This window comes from Lathamus discolor, chromosome 4, assembly GCF_037157495.1.
Source record: "Lathamus discolor isolate bLatDis1 chromosome 4, bLatDis1.hap1, whole genome shotgun sequence".
NCBI lineage: Eukaryota > Metazoa > Chordata > Aves > Psittaciformes > Psittacidae > Lathamus > Lathamus discolor.
Window position 1 is genome coordinate 55834999 of NC_088887.1, and position 22739 is coordinate 55857737.

General features: G+C 40.4%; 1 protein-coding gene across 3 annotated transcripts in view; it reads left to right on the forward strand.

Annotated features, from left to right (window-relative positions):
• The first annotated feature begins 1483 nt into the window (after positions 1–1483).
• Positions 1484–22739, forward strand: part of PRKX (protein kinase cAMP-dependent X-linked catalytic subunit) — a 64505-nt gene continuing 43249 nt past the window's right edge. For all 3 annotated transcript variants that reach the window (XM_065677508.1, XM_065677509.1, XM_065677507.1), the window contains exon 1: positions 1484–1982. In XM_065677508.1, coding sequence (XP_065533580.1) covers positions 1799–1982 — 184 coding nt within the window. In that variant the 5' untranslated portion in view covers positions 1484–1798. The remainder of the gene's footprint in view (positions 1983–22739) is intronic.

The window sequence follows — 22739 nt, forward strand, 5'->3', positions numbered from 1 at the left end:
AAGGTTTGTTGGCTTGCTTGGTTTTGACAAAAGAGGAACTAAATTCACAGTCTGACAAAACATTTATAATTTACAATTTAAGGAATCTTTATAATACTCTATTCAAGGTGTGAATCCCAATATTTTTTTTATACAATGTACAAAACATAATGCAAAAGGAAATTAAGCGGTAAAGCAAACTAGAAGTGCCAAACTGCATTCTGAAGAGAACACAAATGAAATTTGAAATTTTGCAGCAAAAGTGACATCATCCTCCCTGACTGGTGATTCTTTCCACAGGCTGACAGGAAGCAGAGATGACCTAGCATTTTTCTGAATTAGTCATCATCCTTCATGTCAACAAGCTAACAGATAAAAATGCACGTTATAAACCTTGATCATCGTGGCTGTAAACAGGACTGTATGGAGCTTTTAAATTTGGGGAAGATGAAAATAAAATTTTAATTTTTATATATAATTTATTTAAACTCATTTTTATATACCTACATTTTTATATACACATTTTTATATTACACTCACTTTTAATATTTTTTTTACACTCATTTTATACATTTTCTCATTACCATGAGAAATACCTACTCCACACAGAAACTAGCAGGCCTTATATTTCAGTGTTTTCACATTTAATAAAAAGGAGATGCAAAATGTCACCTGTGTGATTTGATTTTCACATCAGCTTTACAGATATCCTGCTTATTGAAGCATAGGGTGGGAGTTGTGAACAGTGTAAAACTGGGACAGAACAAGGCATGGAAAAAATTAGTATTTCCTTCCCAGTTTTGACACTAAGACTTCCAAGAGACTTGGCCCACACTCCACTTTTCCCTATCGTACAGCATAATTGTCAACAGTTTCTTGGCCGCTGTGGAAGGAGCTATATTGGGCACTTGACTGCTGCCACGTTAGGTGCCTCCTCAGCTCAGTTTAGCGCACCCGTCAGCTAGCCCCTGTCGCCGAAATACCTCGCCACCTGAAGCAGGGTACACTGAGGGGCCGAGGCCGTTGCGACGTCCACACCTACTTGAAAACAGGGAGTAAAATAACTTGTGAGAAACCCTCTGAAACGTGCTGTCGAGGTGGCTAACCCTGAAACGCCCGAGCTACCCGAACACGAGCTCCCGTGCTCGGGGAACGACCAGCCCTCCCCAGAGCTGTCAGCGTGAAGCCAGGTGGGCCAGGAACCGGCTCTGTAAGGGACAGTAACTTTCTGCAGGGAGCAGACGGGACCCTCCCCCGCTGAGGGAAGCTGGGGGCAGCCTCCCCCACCCACCCCACCCAGCAGCTGCCCCTCCGGCGGGACGCAGTGGTGAAGAAGGGCGGCCGAACGCCACCGGCGTTACCGGACCCTCTTTCCCAGCCTGTACCCGCGGCGGGGGTCGAAGGAAGCCCCACGCTCCCGCCGTGCGGCAACGCCGCTCCTCTCCCCACCCCGTCCCCGCCCCACCAGCCCTCTGCGGGACTGTGCCGCAGCGGCAGGAAGGCAAGGCCCGCCCCTCTGGTCCGCGTGTGGCGCCGAGCGGCTCGGCTCTGCACGGATCGGCTCGGCTCGGCCGGCCTCACCCTCGCCATTGTCTGTGAGCGTGGCGGTCCCTGCTGCGAGTGGCGGGCTGCGCGGCTGCTCAACGAGATGCTGAAGGGCTCCGCGCCCCCTCAGAGGCAGGAACGGGCTTCAGCCCTGGGGAGCAGCCACCCCGCCTGCTGAAGACTGAAACTTTACGTCCCCGCGGCTTCCTCTCCTCCCCCTTCCCCTCGCCGACCCGGCTCGCCCTTCTCCATGTGCTGAGCGGCCGGGGGCCCCATGGACGCCTTCAGCGCCGCCAAAGCCAAAATGGGGGCGAAGAGCGGCGGCGAGACGGCGGCAGCCGGGCTGGCCGCGCCTCAGCTCGCCGCTCCGGCCCCCAGCCCCGCCGGTCCCGGTTTGCCTGCCGCGCCCGAGCCCGCTGCCTACAAGCTAGAGGACCTGGAGACCCTGGCCACCGTGGGTGAGTGCGGGAAGGCGGGAGGCGGCGGGACTGGGAAGGAACAAAGGAGCTGCCTAGGTGTCTGCCTGCGCTGTGCGGGCGGGAGGGGATACCCCCGCGTCTGCCTGTCTCCTTCCTCTTCCCGAGCGCTCTTTGGGCGCTCCCCGTCCTCCTTTTTTTTCCCCCGCCGCGCCCCGGAGCCGTGGCTGCTGGGCATTGTGGGCCCGTTCTGAAGCAGGCGGGTTGGACCGTCGGCTGTTGGGCAGCCGGCAGGTGCCGTTGCGGGCTATCCCTCTCTTCACACACGCAGCAGCGGCGCTGAGGAAGGGGCCGGTAGGTGGTGTGGGCCGCGGGGCTGCCCGTGGTGGCGGTGCGCGGCCGGAGAAGACGCGCCGTAGCTCCCGTGCAGTTGTGGAGCAGTGCCTGGAGGCTGCGGGGGCTGGGGGCATTGTCTGCCCGGCGGTGCGGTGTGGGAGCGGGCCGGTGTCGGCGTCCCCAGCTGCAAGGTCGTGTTTTTGATCTGCAGCTGAGCAAGCCGGTAGCCGGGTTTGGCCCGTCTGTGAGACGAGGACAGTCGCGACTGAAGCCTAAAGACTTGATTCATCTCGTTTAACTTCATTTACCTGCATCACGATAAAAAAAAAAACCACCATCATTTAAATGTAGTTGTTAGGCCAGTGAAGAGATGAAACAAGTTAACTGAATGCAGCTAAGTATCTTTTCACATCCCCAACATGCCGTTGCCCTGAATCTTGATGCAAAGGTGCTTTGCTTGCATAGAATTTTGGTACAAGGCAAGGTTTGCATCTTCCATCTGCCACACTTACCAAAGCTGCCTCTAACCAGCAGTGTTGCAGGGTAAATGCATGTGTTTAATAAATTGGCATTTCAGACATTGGTGATGATGTGCATTTGTTCATACCTACTGTCTGTGCATTGTGTTTGAACATTTAGTTGCATACATTTTTGCACCTGGTTTGAAGTCTCGTATGTTCAACTCTATGAAGTTTTGTTTATTTTTTTTTCTTTATGCATATGAAATTATTTTGGGTAGATTTATTTCAGTAAGTGCTGTAATTTTTCATTTCCCTAAGGTCTCTTCAGCCAGAAAGGTGAGATTTGAACCTTTTCGTAAGTGAAGTTGTGGATTTTAATAGGTCTTTAAAAATGGAGTTGGAAAGGCCTGAGAATGTTGTGATCACTGAAGACTCTGTTATCTTCTCTTGAGGTGCATTTTTTTTTGAGATAATTTTCCAGTTTGAAATGTGAACAGGTGTTCTATTGATAAATTAACTGATATTATGAAGAGACTGCTTGAAAAGCTGGTAATGTCCTTTTTTTCACTAGGAGTGTTTGCTGCATCATGACTAATTTCTGTGGATACAATTGTCATCGCAGATGGTTATGACTTCAAGTGAAGCACAGGCTGCAGAAAAGTAGTATTTTTGGAAGAAAGCATAATAGTCATGGAAATGTTCCTGAGGCCAGTGAAGAAATGTGGAAGTAATCTTGGTGTCAGTTTTATACAGTGTATCTTTTTAGAGTGTTCTTCGAGGTGCTTCTTAAATGTTAAGGAGGAAGAAAGTTGCGATTCCACAAGGTATAAAAAGAGACTTTTAAAAAGTGTGACTACTTCATATGAAGACACAGAGGAGGAAAAAGAATGTAAAAGGGGCAGATAGCTGTCTATCAGGGTACTGGGAGAATACTTAAAGAATAGTCTCCCTTCTATCTCTCTTCCCCAGCTTGATTTTTTTTGTTTCTACTTTTCTTGAGTAACTGAGAAGGTGACTATTCTTCCCATCTCCTATGAAATGTAGCTTGATTGTTTTGTAGGGAGAAGGAAGACAAAAACTTGCAAAACTTGGTGGGTATAAAAATGTGTACAAAAAGTATACAAGGCCTTACCTTATCAAAGAAACTGAGGTGACTTGTAAGTTGGTTTTAAAATGAATTTATGAGATGCCTGTGCACCTCAGTAGAAGGCTATGAGGAGGAAAGGAATTTATCTCCTGACCAGGAAGCAATACAGGAGCCCCAAAGTTATACTGAAACTGAACACATGTATACCTGAGTGGCAGTGCCCTGCTGATGTCTCTGTAGAGCATCTGAGATCTGAGCCAGTACTGTGAGTTTGGACTGCTCTGTATGCACCTACTAACATGCTACATTGCATTCCTGAGTTAAATGGGCTTTAAGTTAAATCAGTGCAGAATAATATGTAGATGTGTAGCTTAGTGTGGAAAATTCATTTTTGCTTGTCTTAACCCTTTTTAAATTGTTAGTTAAATGGAGTTTAGGTTTATAACTCATGTACTGAAGGAGTATTTCTACAGGGTTGGTTTTTTTTTTTTTAGCAGTGGTTTGGGTCATTACAACCCTATCATCCATTTTAATCTCACCTATCTGTGCAGGAAGATCAATGTGTTGTCATCAATTTCACTACAGCAGTTTAGAGTTGTCTGCAGCTTGATTGCTGTGATAAGAATAGCTGCTTTCTTTCTGCTCATGTTCTCAAAAGTTATGTGCTCTATCTGAGATATATGGAGAAGTTTGTGGTGGAGACAGAGGTACCCAGAAGTACAGGACAGGAAGTTCTGGTGTCTTCTCTACTAGAGAATCATTGTTGCTTATAGACATACCCAGGCTTAGAAACAGTATGGCCCTGGAAACTGTGAACTTGAGAAAGTGGCAAAATAGGGAGTTGAGCTCCATTCTGTTACAGCTGTTCATGGGTAATATTTAAGGTAACAAAATTGCATTGGTATCTGTGAGATTGTGGTCATCCCTGACTTTAGACCCCTTCTCTTGGGGGATGGAATAAAGTTAATGTAAAAATAATAATCATAAAAAAAAAAAATAAAATTGGAAGCAGTACCTGGTTTTACTGTTTTAAATATCCTTCATAGGCTAAGAGGACTAGCCCAGCTATCATAGTGCAGGCTGAATTGCATGTGTTATCTCTGATTTGTGTTGGGCACTGCCTCGTTTAGCTAAGAACTCACTGTGAGGAAAGAAGAAGCAAAAAGGAGAGAACAGTGTATCATAAGGATTGATAGGACATTTACCTCCCCCCAAAATCCCTGGACTCAACCTTTGTTTTGGTGTTGGTAGGCCCGTTAATTAAAAGAACTGTTGAGCAGAGACTAGGGTACAGGTATGCATTTGGGGAAGTATCCTAATATTTAGCTGATGAAATGCAGTTACAGGTTTGGGGAGGGCACAGGAGCAGGGTGCATGCTGGTTTCCAGCGCTAGGAGAGGTTGAACAGGAAGAGTATTTCATTGAGGGTACTTCCTGAGGGTTGAATACATGGCTTTGAAAGTTTGAGGTATATTATTTTTTAACTAGTCCTCTTACGTGAAAGGTGAGTACTCTTGCTCTGGAGCTATTGAAGGTGCCTGGTTATCCACTTCTCTTTTTTAATTAATTTTCATTTAAAAGGAAGTTGAAGTACGAATGTTTGTGTGGCACACTCAGAAACTGCTGCTCAGAAATATTCTGTGAATCTCAGTTGAATTTAGATACTCAGCTGTGCCAAGACTGAGGTAGTTCTGTGCTGCACAGGAGCAGAAATTCGTATGTCATGACCACATGTTCATTGAAGCTTAACTGCTGAAAGTTCATGGCCCACCCATACTTATCTGAACCTATTTCAGACTCTTTGTAGATCTGGTTGATGGGAGAGAGAGACTGTGAACGCTAGTGGCGTAGTTTCTGAGTCATCCCCTTTTTTTTATTATTATTTTATTTTATTTTATTTTTGATGAACATTTAACAAGAGCAGCCTTCCTATTCCAGTAGCCAGACAGGCTGCAGTCAGACTCCTGACATACATCCAGAAAGTGAGATACTAAATTTTTAATTAAGCCATCATGGAGAAGTAATTCAGGTAAACAGAATAATAAGTAAGTACAAGAAAACCAGAAGATAATTCTTCAGTTTTGAGTAAGTGAAGTTGGGAGAACAGTTGTTACATTCCTAAATTAAATATTTGGTAATAGGGAAAGAGGAAGGAAGATAGCTCCAGGAGGGGAAAGATGACAAACTTATTCTTGCTACCTCTCTTGCGAGACCTGTTTCTTGCCCATTTTTCAAAGTCCACAGCAGGCTTTATAAAAGCAAATTGTGTTTTGTAAATCTATTCAATTGATTGAAATATTTTAATAATAGTGTTTTCATGTGAAAAGATTCTTTTAAACAGCTGTTCCCATGAAGTGCTTTACACTAAACTAATGCAGAATAGAAAATCGGGCAAACCAGTATTTTAATCTTTATGAGCATGGGAAAATTTTAAAAAGTGCATGGGAAAAATGAGGCACAACATATTTTTAAATACATAATTTCACTGTGTTCGCATACAAAATATGCTAGCCAAATATATTTCAAATGGCGTTATCAGCAGGACAGGAGGTATAGAGCTGCAGTCTAATGCTGTAAGAAGGAGACTGCTCCTGTATAGGACATTACAGACGCTTCTCCCTGTGTATAGTCCAAGTAAAAAAAAAAATCTGCACCAGAGTAGCAAAGTGCTTCTTTACTAGCAAGGAACACTGTTGACTTTTTCTGTTTCTGGTTTTTAGGCTCAGATAAGCTCTGTTTCTTACCAAGTGTTATTTTTGGTTTCACTACTGAAGTCCTCACCTATTTACAATATTATATTCTAAGGGGTATGTGAGCATTTTTTCCTGTTTTGTCTGTTTTGTTACCTTTTCTTGATACTGAAATGATAAATCATGATTTTACTTGGCAGTGTCCTTAAATGCCACAAGTTTTGAAAGAAAACATAGTCTGAATGTTGTGACCGTAATGGTGTCCTGAATTCACCATTACATTTGTACATCCTTGAGACTTTAGTCATAAAGCCAAATGACTTGGATTGTGTCTTCAGCCTTTCTTGCTTCATTTTTCCTTCCCACAAGATCATACTTGTCCCAAAATAAATCCTTAGTATCGTTATAGCTGATGTTCTAGAGAGAAAATGACCAGGTGTGACTCAGCTTTCTTCTCTTGCTTTTCCTGTTACCCATTTCTGAGGTGAATTTCAGTAGCATGTTTATGAGTAGGCAGCAACAGGTCCTTTCCCATAAGGTTCTTGTTCTCATTAGGCTAGAAGAAAATGGATTAGAACAAATATTCTCTTTTATATTTCAGAAAGGTCAGAAAAGTGAGAGTATATGAAAGAAGTCTGAACATGTGAAAATTGAAAGTTCACATTTCTGCTTTTCTGTCTTCAGTGTTTAAAACCAGTGTTGAGGTAAATAGCTAGTGTTTGCCTGACACCTGCTATTTTTGCCTGTTTCGTCTTAATCTTATTTAGATACTTAACTCATTGCAGAAAGAAATTGACTATTCTTTCTCTGATGTTTTGATCTTGAATGGTGTGTTACAGAATGAGTTTTGATACATGAATATACTTTTTGAAGATAAATAATTTAAGTCCTATAAATAGACTGAGATGCCTAAAAGTGCCTATTGCAATGCAAATAATTGAATAATCTGGAACCCAGTTAGTGCTGATATTTCAGAAATAAGAAGCATGCAAAACTTCTCTCCCACAAACTCAAAAGCACCTAACACCACACCTTCCACCTGCCAGCTTTATACTTAAAACTAATGTTCCAGGTGAAGATAGTGTTGAAAAATTATACGATAAAGCATCATGTGTCAGCCCAAACTGGAAAAGATGGAAAACTTGAAGAGAAATAAGGATCTGTGGTGGGTTTTTTTTGGGTTTTTTTTGTTTGTTTGTTTGTTTTTGTTTGTTTGTTTTTCTTTCTGCTCCTTCAAAGAGAGGAAATACGAACTTAAAAGTACCCATGGTTGACAGCATGTAGGTTGTTAGGGCTTGATTCACCTTTTCTGTGTTTAGGTTCCTGAGTTTTCATGTCTGGGCTGTTTATAGTGGACAGGGAGAGCAGCATTTTGAAGATCGATGTCTTTATGGTTTGGCTTTTACATTATGAAAACTTAGGTAAACAAATCCCAGGCTAAAGTGCATTTAATTCTGGTTTGGTCCACTTTAAGGGCATTATGCAATATACAAATATTATAAGAAAGAAAAGGCTGGTGGAGTTTATGTTTCTCATAACAAACAAAAATGGTGCATAGACATGTATACAGCAAAGAAAAATAAAATTTGAGAAGTAGAAGATGGAAACTTTGTGTTTACCTTGCAAGGGCTTGTCTTAAGCTGTACTTAAGCAAATCAATTTAGGTTAAAAAATAAAATTCTCTTACTGTTGATACTTATCAGTGTAAAACATCTTCAGCATTAGCTTGTACTACTTGGGAGTAGTTTAGCACAATGTCTTTACTTGGGAAAGCATTCTCCCATTTCTACACAGTTTTAGAGGTTTTTTAGCAGCTTCAAAGATGTTGGTAAGTAAAAATTTTCTGAAGTGCTATGTGTTAGCGTGCACCTGGGATATTCAGGTGTTAGGGAAAAGCAGTTATCAAAATTAGACTGTATTTCTGTTTTCACATCAGAAGACTATCTTTCAAATGAATTAACAAATATGTCCCTTTTTAGAAAAAAAAAAGAGGGGGGAGAGGTATATGAGCATTCTTTTAACGGCATTCTTTTAACGGCATTCTTTTAATGGCTGTTTGCTCTTCACATTATAACAGTGCTTCAGTTTTTATTTTAAATACATATTTCTTTATTGTTAAGTAGTGAAGGTAGATCAGAGATTTTCCCTTGGTACAGGCTCTTCTTTACTATAGAGACTGTAAATTTAAAGTGCTAAGGAAATTCACCTGGGAAACAGGTGAATAAATTGTGACATCAGTTAAAAAAACATGTTATATTTGAAAAGTGAGTGGGATGTTACAGAATGAGAGAATATTAACACTGTCAGTTTCATTACTGTATTTCTGTGGATAATTGTAGTCTTGTTTGGTTAATTTTGGTAAAAGAAATGTTCAAATTATTGTCCTTTGTGTCATGTTTACGTTTTATTTCATGTAAGTAATATATTTTTCAAGGGTGTTGAAATAATTTCAGTTGTGATAGTAAGACTGTAAGTTGGCAAATAAAAGACTTGTTTCTTCAGGGGGTGGTGTTTGAGAAGATGTTACCTGTGAAGCAATGAGTCATGTTTGTTTTCTTCTAAAGGTCTAGAGGAACAGGGTGTAAAATAAAGTCTTTCTGTGAGCAGTTTTGTCCTGAACCCATTAATGATACATATTAAAAAAATTAAGTTAAAATGTTCTGAAAATAATACAGACTTAACATTTTGGAAGGATTCTTTGAACTTAAAGAAAACATCTTGTTCTCCTCTAAAGAGCATTCTAAAAATATTAAAATAGCAATATCATTATAAGGATTAATTTATGGTTTTGTTTTTAGATGTTCTTAAGTGCCACAGTCTTACTGAACTCTGACTTTGGTGGTTTTGAAGTTTAGTTTAAGCAACATAACTGTTCTGCTTAAACATCTAAGCTCTTTCACTGAAAGGCCCAAGATGGCTGGAGCAGGGAAAATAGTGTTGAAACTGTAAATCCTGGCATGCTATAAATATGCAGAATGTGCTCTCCTGGACATGTCTACGTTGTAGAATACACAATTACATTTCTCGGTTTTAGACATACCTAAACTAGACTTAAACTGTTGTTAGTTCATTTCAGTACAACTGCTAGTTTTATTGCTAAAGTGCTGTGCTTTCGAGTTAGTAAACTAAGCCTGCCTGAGCTGCTGTGTAATGCTCATGCTGTAGGATTTGTATTAATACCTATACCTGTTTTAAGACAGTTTGAGGATGTTCGTGTGGCAGAGCTGCTCTTCAAATGTGTAGATGCTCAAATTTTCTTTTGGTGAATTCTGGCAGCTGCTCTGTCTAGTCTTAAATTATGATGATCTGTGGCATTTGTTTATGAAAACTTTCCACTTGGCAGCCTTTTTTCTTCTGCCCTCTTTCTTCATTCCCATTCCAGCTTGGAGCACTCTGTCTGCTGGTCTATTAATTCATTAACAGTAACTTCTCTGTAAATGTGTTCCCACTTTTCCTCCACGGAATCAATTGGTCTGCTTCGATATGCTTCACCTCAGACAGATTGCTAGTGTATGCATTTTATTTATTTATTTGTAACTGCAACACATTAAAATTAATGAAGGAAGCATCATTTCTGTGTCACTAAACTGCATGGTATAACATATGTCTATATAATACCAGTGGCGATGGAACGTTAGTCTGTTGGGTTATCTGGTCAGTGGAGTCATTCCCAAAGTCTTGCTTTGACCCTCAGCTTTGTTAGTTTGTTGAGGGAGCAGGGAAGTCCAGCTCAAATTGATCTACATTGTAGTTAAGTAAATCCAAATTGCACCCCAATTTGAGTATGTTGTGAAATACCTGGATTTCGAGTTTTTTCTCTTTATTGGAGAGTGTTTGTTTAATACCAAAAGATAAGTAGAATGGTTATGTTCTTTATTTGGTGTGCAGTGTATTTCATAGCCCTTATGCCAACAGGTTATGGTGTTTAAAACAGTAATTTTTATGTAAAATCTTCTTTGCTCTTATTTCTTTCCTGGATATTCAGTTTCAGTATCACCTACAACTTTCTCTATTGGATTAAAATTTTGTTTATATATGCATATATATTTAAATTCATATGAACTCATAAAGTTCTACAGTTCTACAGCTTCATATAGGAAGAGTAAGAATATGGAAAAGTCTCATGATAATTTTCTGTTAGCATATATAGGACTTATATAATCATAGAATCGTAGAATAGTTAGGGTTGGAAAGGACCTTAAGATCATCTAGTTCCAACCCCCCTGCCATGGGCGGGGACACCTCACACTAAACCATGTCACCCAAGGCTCTGTCCAGCCTGCCCTTGAACACCGCCAGGGATGGAGCATTCACAGCTTCCCTGGGCAACCCATTCCAGTGCCTCACCACCCTTACAGTAAAGAACTTCTTCCTTATATCCGATCTAAACTTCCCCTGTTTAAGTTTTAACCCATTACCCCTTGTCCTATCACTACAGTCCCTAATGAAGAGTCCTTCCCCAGCATCCCTATAGCCCCCCTTCAGATACTGGAAGGCTGCTGTGAGGTCTCCATGCAGCCTCCTCTTCTCCAGGCTGAACAGCCCCAACTTTCTCAGCCTGTTTTCATATGGGAGGTGCTCCAGTCCTCTGATCATCCTTGTGGCCCTCCTCTGGACTTGTTCCAGCAGTTCCATGTCCTTTTTATGTTGAGGACACCAGAACTGCACACAATACTCCAGGTGAGGTCTCACGAGAGCAGAGTAGAGGGGCAGGATCACGTCCTTGGATTTGCTGGTCACGCTCTTCTGATGCAGCCCAGGATACGGTTGGCTTTCTGGGCTGCGAGCACACACTGCCGGCTCATGTTCATTTTCTCATCGACCAGCACCCCTAAGTCCTTCTCTGCAGGGCTGCTCTGAATCTCTTCTCTTCCCCGCCTGTAGCTGTGCCTGGTATTGCCCCTACCCCGGTGTAGGACCTTGCACTTGGCATGGTTAAACTCCATAAGTCTGGCACCAGCCCACCTTACAAGCATGTCAAGGTCCCTCTGGATGGCATCCCTTCCCTCCAGCATATCAACCGGACCACACAGCTTGGTGTCATCGGCAAACTTGCTGAGGGTGCACTCGATCCCACTGTCCATGTCAGCGACGAAGATGTTGAACAAGACCGGTCCCAACACTGATCCCTGAGGATCGTTACACCACTCATTAAAGGTCTCCAGCTGGCCATCGAACCATTGACCACAACTCTTTGTGTGCAGCCATCCAGCCAGTTCTTTATCCACTGAGTGGTCCATCCATCAAATTGATATCTCTCTAATTTGGGGAGAAGGATGTCGTGTGGGACAGTGTCAAATGCTTTGCACAAGTCCAGGTAGATGACATCAGCTGCTCTACTGCTGTCCATCAGTTCCGTAGCCCCATCATAGAAGGCCACCAAATTGGTCAGGCAGGATTTCCTCTTAGTGAAGAAGCCATTCTGGCTGTCACCAAGCACCTTGTTGTTTTTCATGTGCCTTAGTATGCCTTCCAGGAGAATGTGCTCCAAGATTTTGCCAGGCACAGAGGTGAGACTGACTGGCCTGTAATTCCCTGGGTCATCCATTTTCTCCTTCTTGAAAATAGGGGTAATATTACCCTTTCTTCAGTTGTCAGGAACTTCACCTGACTGCCATGATTTTTCAAATATGATGGCCAGTGGCTTAGCAGCTTTATTTGCCAGCTCCTTCAGGACCCACAGATGGATTTCATCAGGTCCCATGGACTTGTGTACATTTAGGTTCTTAAGATGGTCTCGAACCAGATCCTCTCCTACAGTGGGCCCAAGGTCTTCATTCTCACAGTCCCTGTGTCTGCCTTCCAAGACTTGGGTGGTGTGGTCAGAGCATTTGCCAGTGAAGGCTGAGGCAAAGAAGTCATTAAGAACCTCAACCTTCTCCAAATCCAGGGTAGCCAGTTCTGATAGCTTCAAGAGAGGGCCCACGTTGTCCCTAGTCTGTCTTTTTTTTTTTTTGCAATGTACCTATGGAATCACTTCCTGTTATCTTTAACATCCCTAGCCAAGTTTAATTCTAACTGAGCCTTAGCTTTCCTAACCTGGTCCCTAGCTTCCTGGACAACATCCCTGTATTCTTCCCAGGCCGCCTGTCCTTGCTTCCACCTTTTATAAGCCTCTTTTTGCCTTTAAAGTTTCCTCAGCAGCTCCTTGTCCATCCAAGGAGGTCTGGCCCTCCTGCTGCACTTCCTTCTCATAGGGATGCAATGCGTCTTAATTGGCTGTCTATTGCACTTAGCAGATTTTTGTTTGTACAAACTATTTGTACAGTATCTAGAATGTGTAGCAATTATTTGTTTTCCCTAGGGTATTTTTTACTTCCTTAAGGTAAATTTTTCATGAAGTTTTTTCATGAAGCTAATTTCATGAGCTAATTTTTCATGAAAGATCACATATCTGGTGTTTGTTAATTTGATTCTACTATGCAATTTGGAAGAACTCAGGTGTAATGATTTGTATTTATTCAAAAAGACAAAGCCAGGCAGAAGAGATGTATTATATAGACTATTATTAGCAGTTCTAACCGATGATGTGAGCATGCATTTGTTTTTCTTATGTACATTTGGCACTGTATTATACATACTTTTGAAAAGTACTAAAGCTTATCAGTGCAATACATTATTTTGCCTGGAAAATGTGACTATTTAATCTCTGACATTGTCTAATACAAGAGGAAGGCGTGTAGGGCCAACAAGGTGTGGGATTTTTTTCCAAACGTTTCTTGCAAAGGAGGTAATGACTTGTTACCAAAATAATTAAAAGTGACAATTTAAGATGTCCAGTATGCAGTATGTTTCATGAGTTTTGGTATGGTTCTTCATTAAAATGTAACTTCTTAAACAGCGTTCTGGCATTTGCTTAATGTTCTGTTTGTGTTGGGGAATATGGAGACTCTGAGCAATCTGAAATATTCATGGTAATGACACTGACATTATTGTTGAAGGTGCAGGGAGCTCTCTGGATTAAAGCAAAATGTCTAATTAGCACTGCTTTGTACGCCTCTCAGGTATCACTCCAGTCAGTAAATTAAATGCTCCAGAATTGTTTCGGTAGATGCTAAGAGAGCTCTCCATAGACTCTTCAAGAGCAAGCTGAACTGGGTGTAAGATTTTTACTTTGCTGATCTACTAATTAGAATGCACCGTAATAGGTATAGAGATGGCAAGTATAAAAATCAAGAGGCTGGGAGCTGACTGTGTTTAGGTGAAACTTCTGGGTGCTATAATGGCAGACTCATCTAGCCACCTCCCCCAAAACTGATGACAAGCTTCTAGCCTCGGACCTCTTAACTGCAGCTTGCTATTGGCTTCTTACCATTACAGCTCCTTGGGTGCAGGAGATGATAGCCTGTACAGTTTTAATTTGCATGGCCTGCCAAAAATAACTTCAGAGTATGCATTGTAAAATTTTACTTTGTTTTCAGGAAAATTAGTGGGTAACTGCTTGTCTGTCCCTGGAGAATGAACAATGAGGACAGCTGCTCCTCAGTCTGTTTCTAAATTTGTCCCTTCTTTTGTCAAAATGTTTCAGTTTGCATGTTGGTACTCTCAATTTGAGTTCTGAAGACACTAAACTCTTCCTGACTTCTGTGACTGTCAAAGGCCTATGAAGACTTCTGCAGTACGTCCTTACTTTACCCACCCTGTTGTCACACTTGTAAGTGGTGGATATGGAAAGTATGCTGAATCAACAACATTGTTCTTCCTCCTTTTTAAGTGATTGACATAGATTCCTTGGATCTGTTAGTGGAAAATTTTCCTTAATTAAAGTTGGTTTAGATACTGTGGTTTTTTGTTTTTGTTTTTCTTTCTTCTGGAAAGGGCAGTTAGATGGAAGCTGCGAGAAAGAAAGTGTGTCCTACAACACAGAACCATTAGAAGAAAAACAAAGTAACTGAGAAGAGATTTGGAAAGAATCTGGGAAAAAAAAAACAACCTAACACCAGTGTTATTGCAAAGTGTTTTAAAAGACATGGAAATACCTTTCTTCTGGGGGGGGGTGGGGGGTGTTTCTTTTGTGGTTTTGGTTTTGGGTGGTTTTTTTTTTTTTTTTTTTTTTTAATTTCAGTTGTATGCATTATATCCTTCATCAGTTGGAAAGTGGAAACAAATTGGGGAACATCCATCACTGATGCTATAAAGCCTATGAAAGCTATCGTTTTTAAGTGTTTGATAAAATAATCTGTATCCTTCATGCTAAATGAAGTGAAGAGAGTATCTAGAATAATCTCAGCTCTTTATCTGCAACACTATTAAAAGATTTATTTTGGTGGCAGTGGGGATGATTTTTCTGCCTTTGTTCTTAGGTAGACCTAAATTTTTCTGTGTTCCTGCTGCACTGTTGCATGTGGGTTAAGGCAGAGTACAGCCTTGTTGACTTGATTTGAGATAATTCTGGGAAAACAATGCTCTGGTAATCTGTGATAGGCCAGTTTGAGTGGATCATACGTATTTTGTGAAATAACAGTATTTGAGACCTGCAATCTAAAGGATGTTTTGGAATTATGCTTCTCTCCTCCTTCCCTTGGGGGGTAGGGAGGGAAGTGTACATTATTTAATTTTGTGAGCAGAAGTTAAGCTAAGATGTTGCAAGGGTGTAATTCCATAAATATTCACCCTGACTGACATCAGAGGCAGATTGAGAAACTTAATCTTAAAAATTCTGTGTAGCAAAGATTTTTAATATTCTTTAACGTGAAATATGTATGAATTGTAGCTTACTGCAGGTGATGTTACTTATCGGTGATTTCTTTACCTGTTGAAAAATGCTTGCAATACACAGTGAATAGAGAAGCAACATTGTGAAATGGGAAATGTAAAAGTCAGCTGGCTTTGTGGCTAATTAGCCAGTCTCTCAGGAACCTATTTTATTTAGAATCGTAGAATAGAATCATGGAATAGTTAGGTTTGGAAAGGACCTCAAGATCATCTAGTTCCAACCCCCCTGCCATGGACAGGGACACCTCACACTAAACCATCCCACACAAGGCTTCATCCAACCTGGCCTTGACCACCGCCTGGGATGGAGCACTCACAACCTCCCTGAGCAACCGATTCCAGTGTCTCACCACCCTAACAGGAAAGAATTTCCTCCTTATATCCAATCTAAACTTCCCCTGTTTAAGTTTTAACCCGTTACCCCTTGTCCTGTCACTACAAGTCAATGGAGATGTTAAAAACTGCATTTCAGGACAGCCATTTGGACAATACAGACTCAGTACGCATGGACTCTACCCTATGTGGGCTGGTTAATGTAAAGAATGCCTCAAATGGAAAGCAAAGCTTTAAAAAGGAAACAAAACAAAAATCCCCAAGCCCCCTCTGCATTTTCTGTGACAATCAAAAGCATCAGGAGATCAGAACCTTGTGATCTAAAACTGACTTATCCATGCTTAGTGTTACACGGTTACATCCATTCTCATGAGCCCCTAGTCTAGACGAAAGAGTTTAACTCTTACACATAGTGTATTTAGAATACTGCATGGAAAACAATTCTTAGCATTAAAGGTTTTATCAATTGCTCTATTCCACAGTCCATAAGGACTTATTTCTTGCATCTTAACTCATAATGATCTGTATGGTCCTAAAGAGTAGCCAGTATACTATATAGTAGCAGTAATAGTGAAGACTAGTAGATAGACCTTACTAATAGAAATGCAATTTACAAGCCCTCATATCACAGTTACAGTTATGAGCTAGTCAGCCATACAGAGCCCTCTTTACATCCCCAGTGTTCTCATTTTCCAGTCACTGAAAGCAGTCAGTCATTAATACTCAAATCTTGGAAATCAAATTCTTTTTTCATAAGAATATTTTCTTTCAGATTTTCAGTTATTTCACTCTGCTATCTTATGTATGTCTTCATGATACATTAAATTTCTTAGCAACATATACCCATATACATGGATATATGTGCATTTTTATATATATATATTTACATACATATACCCATTTACCCAAGCACAGGTTATTTTGCTTACTGCTATAGCTGCTTCTCACTTCTACTCTCTCACATTCTCTCACCCCATAAAATTTCACGATTAATTGTCTGAACCTAGTCTGATATCTTTAAAAACAGGATAATAGTCTTCAGTAAAAAGAGTAATGAATAGCAAATCCAACACCACTTTGATAGGATAGATTACATTACAGCTAATTGAATACATGAGCTGTATAGTTCACATGCCAAGAATATCTGACATGCCCTTGTAGACTGTTTCTCCAAAATCGCAGCACCATTGCTTACTAAGAGGTTCACTCACTACAGAAGATGAAACATGTTAGGTTTTCAGTAACAACAATAAAAGGCATACTTCTCCCCTGAAGAGACATGAAATATGCCAAACAAGAAAATTAGGCATATTAGATATTTACTGCTTTATGACCTGAACCGCAATTTGTTTCAGATGCTTACATGGTTCCTGGGAACAAGTAACAGTCTCAGAAGACCAGGCAGAGATTGATGAAATCATTATTTCATCCATAAAAGATCCTCCTAAACCAATCATGGGAAACTAGCATTGCACTATCCAAAACATACCTCTTCGGTAGGTATCAGAAGAAAGCTGTGCCAAAGACTAACGCAAATACCTTCTTGACGTAAAAATTAAATGTTACCCTTAATAGGATTCGCCGGTACACAAGTTAAGCACAAGTTAAGCACCATCAATGTTTAAAGAGTCCCTACGCACCTGTTTTCACTGTACTGCCTTTTTAAGGCAAGTTTACTAAGTTCCTCAGTCTTTAAAATGAGATCCATGTTCAACATGCAACATTCTAAAGAGGTGTCTGTACTTTACGGTAGTTTGCACCAAAAAAAAAAAAAAAAAAAAAATCCTGCTCTCCACACTCTCTGCCCTCCCTGTGTCCTAGCATTTCTAGGTTGAGTGGGTGGCTGTTTGGGGTTTCCCCCCCCCCCTTTTTTTTCTTTCATATTACTACAATCATTGTTTAATTTTACATCAAGAATCATATTTCAGAGAATCAAGGAAGGCCAAGCAACAAAGTTGTGTTTGTTCTCAAGCAATGCAGCTCTAGCAAAAATTAAAGCAAATTCAGCTAGAAACCACAACTAGTCTAGGAATACCTGGAGTTGTGAATCTCTCCCTAGCCATTACATCCAGTTCCCAACAGGTATGTTTTTTCCTTCTACAAATACTTTAAATGCCCAAACACATGAAAATTAGAGAGGTTTATCTGTGTATTTTATTACAGGAGATAAACTGGCAATATTAAATCAAGAGTTCACAACTGCAGGATATCAGTGAATCCATAGCTGGCTTACTTCTACATTAAGCTGCTGGCATCACACCCTCAGTATTAAGCAGCAACAACTACAAGTCCAGGTATACCAACAAAACCAAGCACTAGTAATATTTGTTTCTTCACATGCAATCATTTATAACACCCAATCATGCTCCTAGCCAGGCTTTGCCTCTTTTCTACTTGCTTTGCTCTGAAAAGAAACATTATAATGGAAACACAAACCTACCTAAACAAAATGCAAGGGCATCTCAAACACAGCATTAAGTCCCCTTGTCCTACTCTCTTTTTTCAACATTATTTTTAAATAGGAATTCCAACATTGTGAACTAAAGGTAAAGCCTCACCTATGCATTCATCTCAGTTACTGCCTGCCAGCCTTGTCTGACTATACATCCACTTTGGTAGTCCCCATTTCAGTAGGAATCCTCTTTATTAAAAAAGTAAGTAAAAATCAAAAAGAATATTTAAAATTAAGACAGAGGTATGAACCCATGCCTCCAAATACATAGTGCCAAAGCATTTCACTTGCAATTAGACATTTATGATTAAGATTCAAATACAAAATTAATGTACTGCAGGCTTTTACCACCAAAGTATACTCCTAAGAGGAAACTCCTCAAAGCAATTATGAAACTAGCATACACTAAGCCATGAAATCAATAACTATGCAACCAACTCCTGCTTCAGCTTTAAGTTATATGGGTTTATCTGCAGACCATTAGAAATCTTTGTCGCTGACATGGACAGTGGGATCGAGTGCACCCTCAGCAAGTTTGCCGATGACACCAAGCTGTGTGGTCCGGTTGATATGCTGGAGGGAAGGGATGCCATCCAGAGGGACCTTGACACGCTTGTGAGGTGGGCTGATGCCAACCTTATGAAGTTCAACCGTGACAAGTGCAAGGTCCTACACCTGGGTCGGAGCAATCCCAGGCACAGCTACAGATTGGGCAAAGAAGAGATTCAGAGTGGCCCTGCAGAGAAGGACTTGGGGGTGCTGGTCGATGTGAAAATGAACATGAGCCAGGTTCAGTGTGTGCTCGCGGCCCAGAAAGCCAACCGTATCCTGGGCTGCATCAAAAGGAGCGTGACCAGCAAGTCCAAGGAGGTGATCCTGCCCCTCTCTTCTGCTCTTGTGAGACCTCACCTGGAGTATTGTGTGCAGTTCTGGTGTCTTCAACATAAAAAGGACATGGAACTGTTGGAACAAGTCCAGAGGAGGGCCACGAGGATGATCAGGGGACTGGAGCACCTCCCATATGAAGACAGATTGAGGAAGTTGGGTCTGTTCAGCCTGGAGAAGAAGAGAAGGCTGCATGGAGACCTCATAGCAGCCTTCCAGTACCTGAAGGGGGCCTATAGGGATGCTGGGGAGGGTCTCTTCGTCAGGGACTGTAGTGACAGGACAAGGGGTAATGGGTTAAAACTGAAATAGGGGAAGTTTAGATTGGATATAAGGAGGAAATTCTTTCCTGTTAGGGTTTTGAGGCACTGGAATCGGTTGCCCAGGGGCGTTGTGAGTGCTCCATCCCTGGCAGTGTTCAAGGCCAGGTTGGATGAAGCCTTGTGTGGGATGGTTTAGTGTGAGGTGTCCCTGCCTATGGCAGGGTGATTTGCCAATGCACTACTTTGAGCTTAGTCACCATCAAGTTAAATGGGTGAATCCAATCGTTAAGCTGAGATTCTGTAATTTGCGGTCTGTCTTGAACACTGGTTCTTAGTAAGGATGAGATTTTATTAGTCCAACTCAGATACATATGAAGAGTTGTGTAGTTGGGTTTTTTCGTTTTTTTTTTTTGTTTGTTTGTTTGTTTTGGTTTTTTTTTTGGGGGGGGTTGTTTGTTTGTTTTGTTGGTTTTTTTTTTCTCAATTCATTTAGAAATGGAACTAAATTTGATGGGTTTTGAAGGGCTTTCAGATTTCATGACAAGTTCTCAGGTTTTATGCAAAGATTTATGTAGAGTATGTGCTCATTCATGTATGTGCCTACTCTTTCCCTTCTTTTGGATTTATATGGATTTTAGTTTGTGCTGTTCAAATCCTACAGTGTAAGGATGAGGTGACTTTTTAATATTTTATTTTAATGGAGCCAGTCCTTGAATTGACAGATAATATTTAGGAAAGGCCTACTCTTAATTTAGAAATCAAGTTTGAACCCAAATTTGAAAGTTGCCATCAGAGATGACACTTGAGGTCTGTGTTTTGAAAGACTGTATACAATTTAAAGAAGCATATAAAATGCTGTAAGTATAAAATGGGTTTGAAATCACTTACCTGCATTTTGATATAATATTCCAAGAAGTAACTAGCTTAACTCTTCTCCATGGTTTATATTAGCTTGGAAATTTAGGAGTGAGTATTGCAGCTTGATAAGCTTATATCAGAGTATGCTGAATTGTGCTCACCTGTCCAAAGAAAGCATCCTTTGAGGAATCTTAAAAGCCTTGGCCAATGTGTGATTGAAGCATATGCGCTATATGGTATTTTATTTTCCTATTTCACTAGTGTTTAATTTTGAACTTTGTCCTTTGCGCTTCATGTGACTGTATAAATAATTCTTGGTTTCATATTGTGACTCATGGATAATTTCAAATCTGAGAAATTCTTTTTTATGCCTTATATGTGTTTATTCCTTTAATATTTTGTTCAGGAGCAGCTAATAGTCCTTGCAAATGAAATTTATTTCCGTAAACTTGTACAACAATCTTGCTTTTGGATGAGGAAAATCTGTTGTTTAGATTTTCCTATATCCTTGTCTGTTTGTGACATATTGCATCTTTCCACCTGTGTTTTCAGATGTAGGAAATCGGCAATATATATCTCATGCAAATAGGGATTAAATATTGTACCTTAGCGGATTTTATGCTAAAAAAGGTAAAAATTGTGCAGAAAATATTTCCAGCACAAAAATGCCATCTAGTATCAGCCAAAATGTCTATACTTACTGTTGCATAATTAATCATATTGTTATGATTATTATGATTTGTGTCAGACTCTGAAACTTACTTTAGTATTGACTGTAGTGACGCAGTCATCTCTTGATTTATGTTTTCTTGTACAGTTTGTTTTTGGAGAGTCACTTTGAAAATGAAGGTTATTTTATGAAACCAATTTTTGTAGGCTGTTTGGGTGTACTCTGCCATAAATTCTCAATTTTTCTCATCCTGGTTCACCTTTGTCCATTTAAATAATTGTCAGTTATGTACAATGTTCTATTTGAAGTCTTATTTGTTGTCTTGATTGGGTTTCTTAGCTGTGATATTCAGAGTTATATGTTGGTGAGAGAACAGATCCCAGTTTGGAGGATGAGAGGGAAAGAAATTGTGCACATGAAACTAACAAAGGCAGTTTGTTTCTAACTGGAAACTTGGTAGAGTGTATTTCTTTCAGTTTAAGAAGCTGTATTGTAAAAATAAAAAAAAAAAAAAGGAAAAAAAGTAATCTATTCTGTGATTCAGTAGTTTTGTAGGCTGAACTGAAGTTAGAAAACAGCAGGTTTGTAATTGAGTTTTGACATAATTTTCTGCATTGCAGAGTTAAAAAAAACCCAACCAAAAACAGTGTAGTTGTCCATACAATTCTGAATAGCATGAAAAGTTTAAAGACCGCCGTCCTTTTCTGCTAGAGTATTTAAGTGTTTACACTAAACATAAGTGTTAAATTAACATTGGCATGTCTTCAGTAACATTGTGTATTAATACAGAGAATATTTTCAATCTTCTATTGGTGATGTAATGTCAGAGCACTATAGAGATATTCTTCTGAAATGTTTAATTGATACTTGAGAGTGGAAATTTAAGACTGGGATTTTGAAACCTGATATTTGTGTTAGTGTATTTGTTCCACTTCTGTATCAGATATAACTTTATTTGGATATTCTAGACTTGCTTCCTTTTTCTCACATAGTAGCTCTTTATGTGGGGAATATTATGTCCGTTCTAGTGCCATACAACAGTGACTTCATTACCTTATCCCGGACAGTGCCACACTATTTTTTGTATATTATAGTATGAGAGTATTTGGAAGAGTAATGCATATGTGAAGTAAATTCTAGATCCATAGAATCATAGAACAGTTACGGTTGGAAAGAACCTTAAGATCATCTAGTTCCAACCCCCCTGCCATGGGTGGGGACACCTCACACTAAACCATGTCACCCAAGGCGTTGTCCAGCCTGCCCTTGAACACCGCCAGGGATGGTGCATTCGCAAGTTCCCTGGGCAGCCCATTCCAGTGCCTCACCACCCTTACAGTAAAGAACTTCTTCCTTATATCCGATCTAAACTTCCCCTGTTTAAGTTTTAACGCATTACCCCTTGTCCTGTCACTACAGTCCCTAATGAAGAGTCCCTCCCCAGCATCCCTATAGGCCCCCTTCAGGTACTGGAAGGCTGCTATAATCCATCTTTACTCTATAGTCTCGCAGGAATATCATATGAATATAAAGAAAGCCGTCCCTTTGAGGAATACTTTGTTCCACTCATGAATTCTCAGTGTATTTATTAACCCTTAACCAAAAATAGATCTAGTTGCAGTGCTTGTTCCAGATTGAAATAATGTTTTAAGAGAAGGTTCTTACTGGCTTGTAGTTTGATTTTATTTTGTAAAACTTAATTTACAGAAGGCAGAATACAGGGTCTCAGTGGCCCAGCACACTGATCATAGCTTAGAGATGCAAAGGAATTATTCGAGTCTTTTGGGAAGGTACTCATTTTGCTGTAGTTACAACCCTTAAGTTCTTTGTGAATATTAGAATAAAGCCTCTAGTACTCAGTAAAACCCCTTCAAAACAAAGATCAAACTAAATAAAATTTTCAGAATAGGGTTTAGTTGTTTCGGAAATCTTTTTCTGGTTTTGTCTGCATAACAGCTCAAGTGCAAGGTAAACAAGGATTTCACCTGACTGATCCATAGGTAAGCTGTTCAATAAGTGAGGAAGTTCCAACTCAAGGTGTCTGGGGAG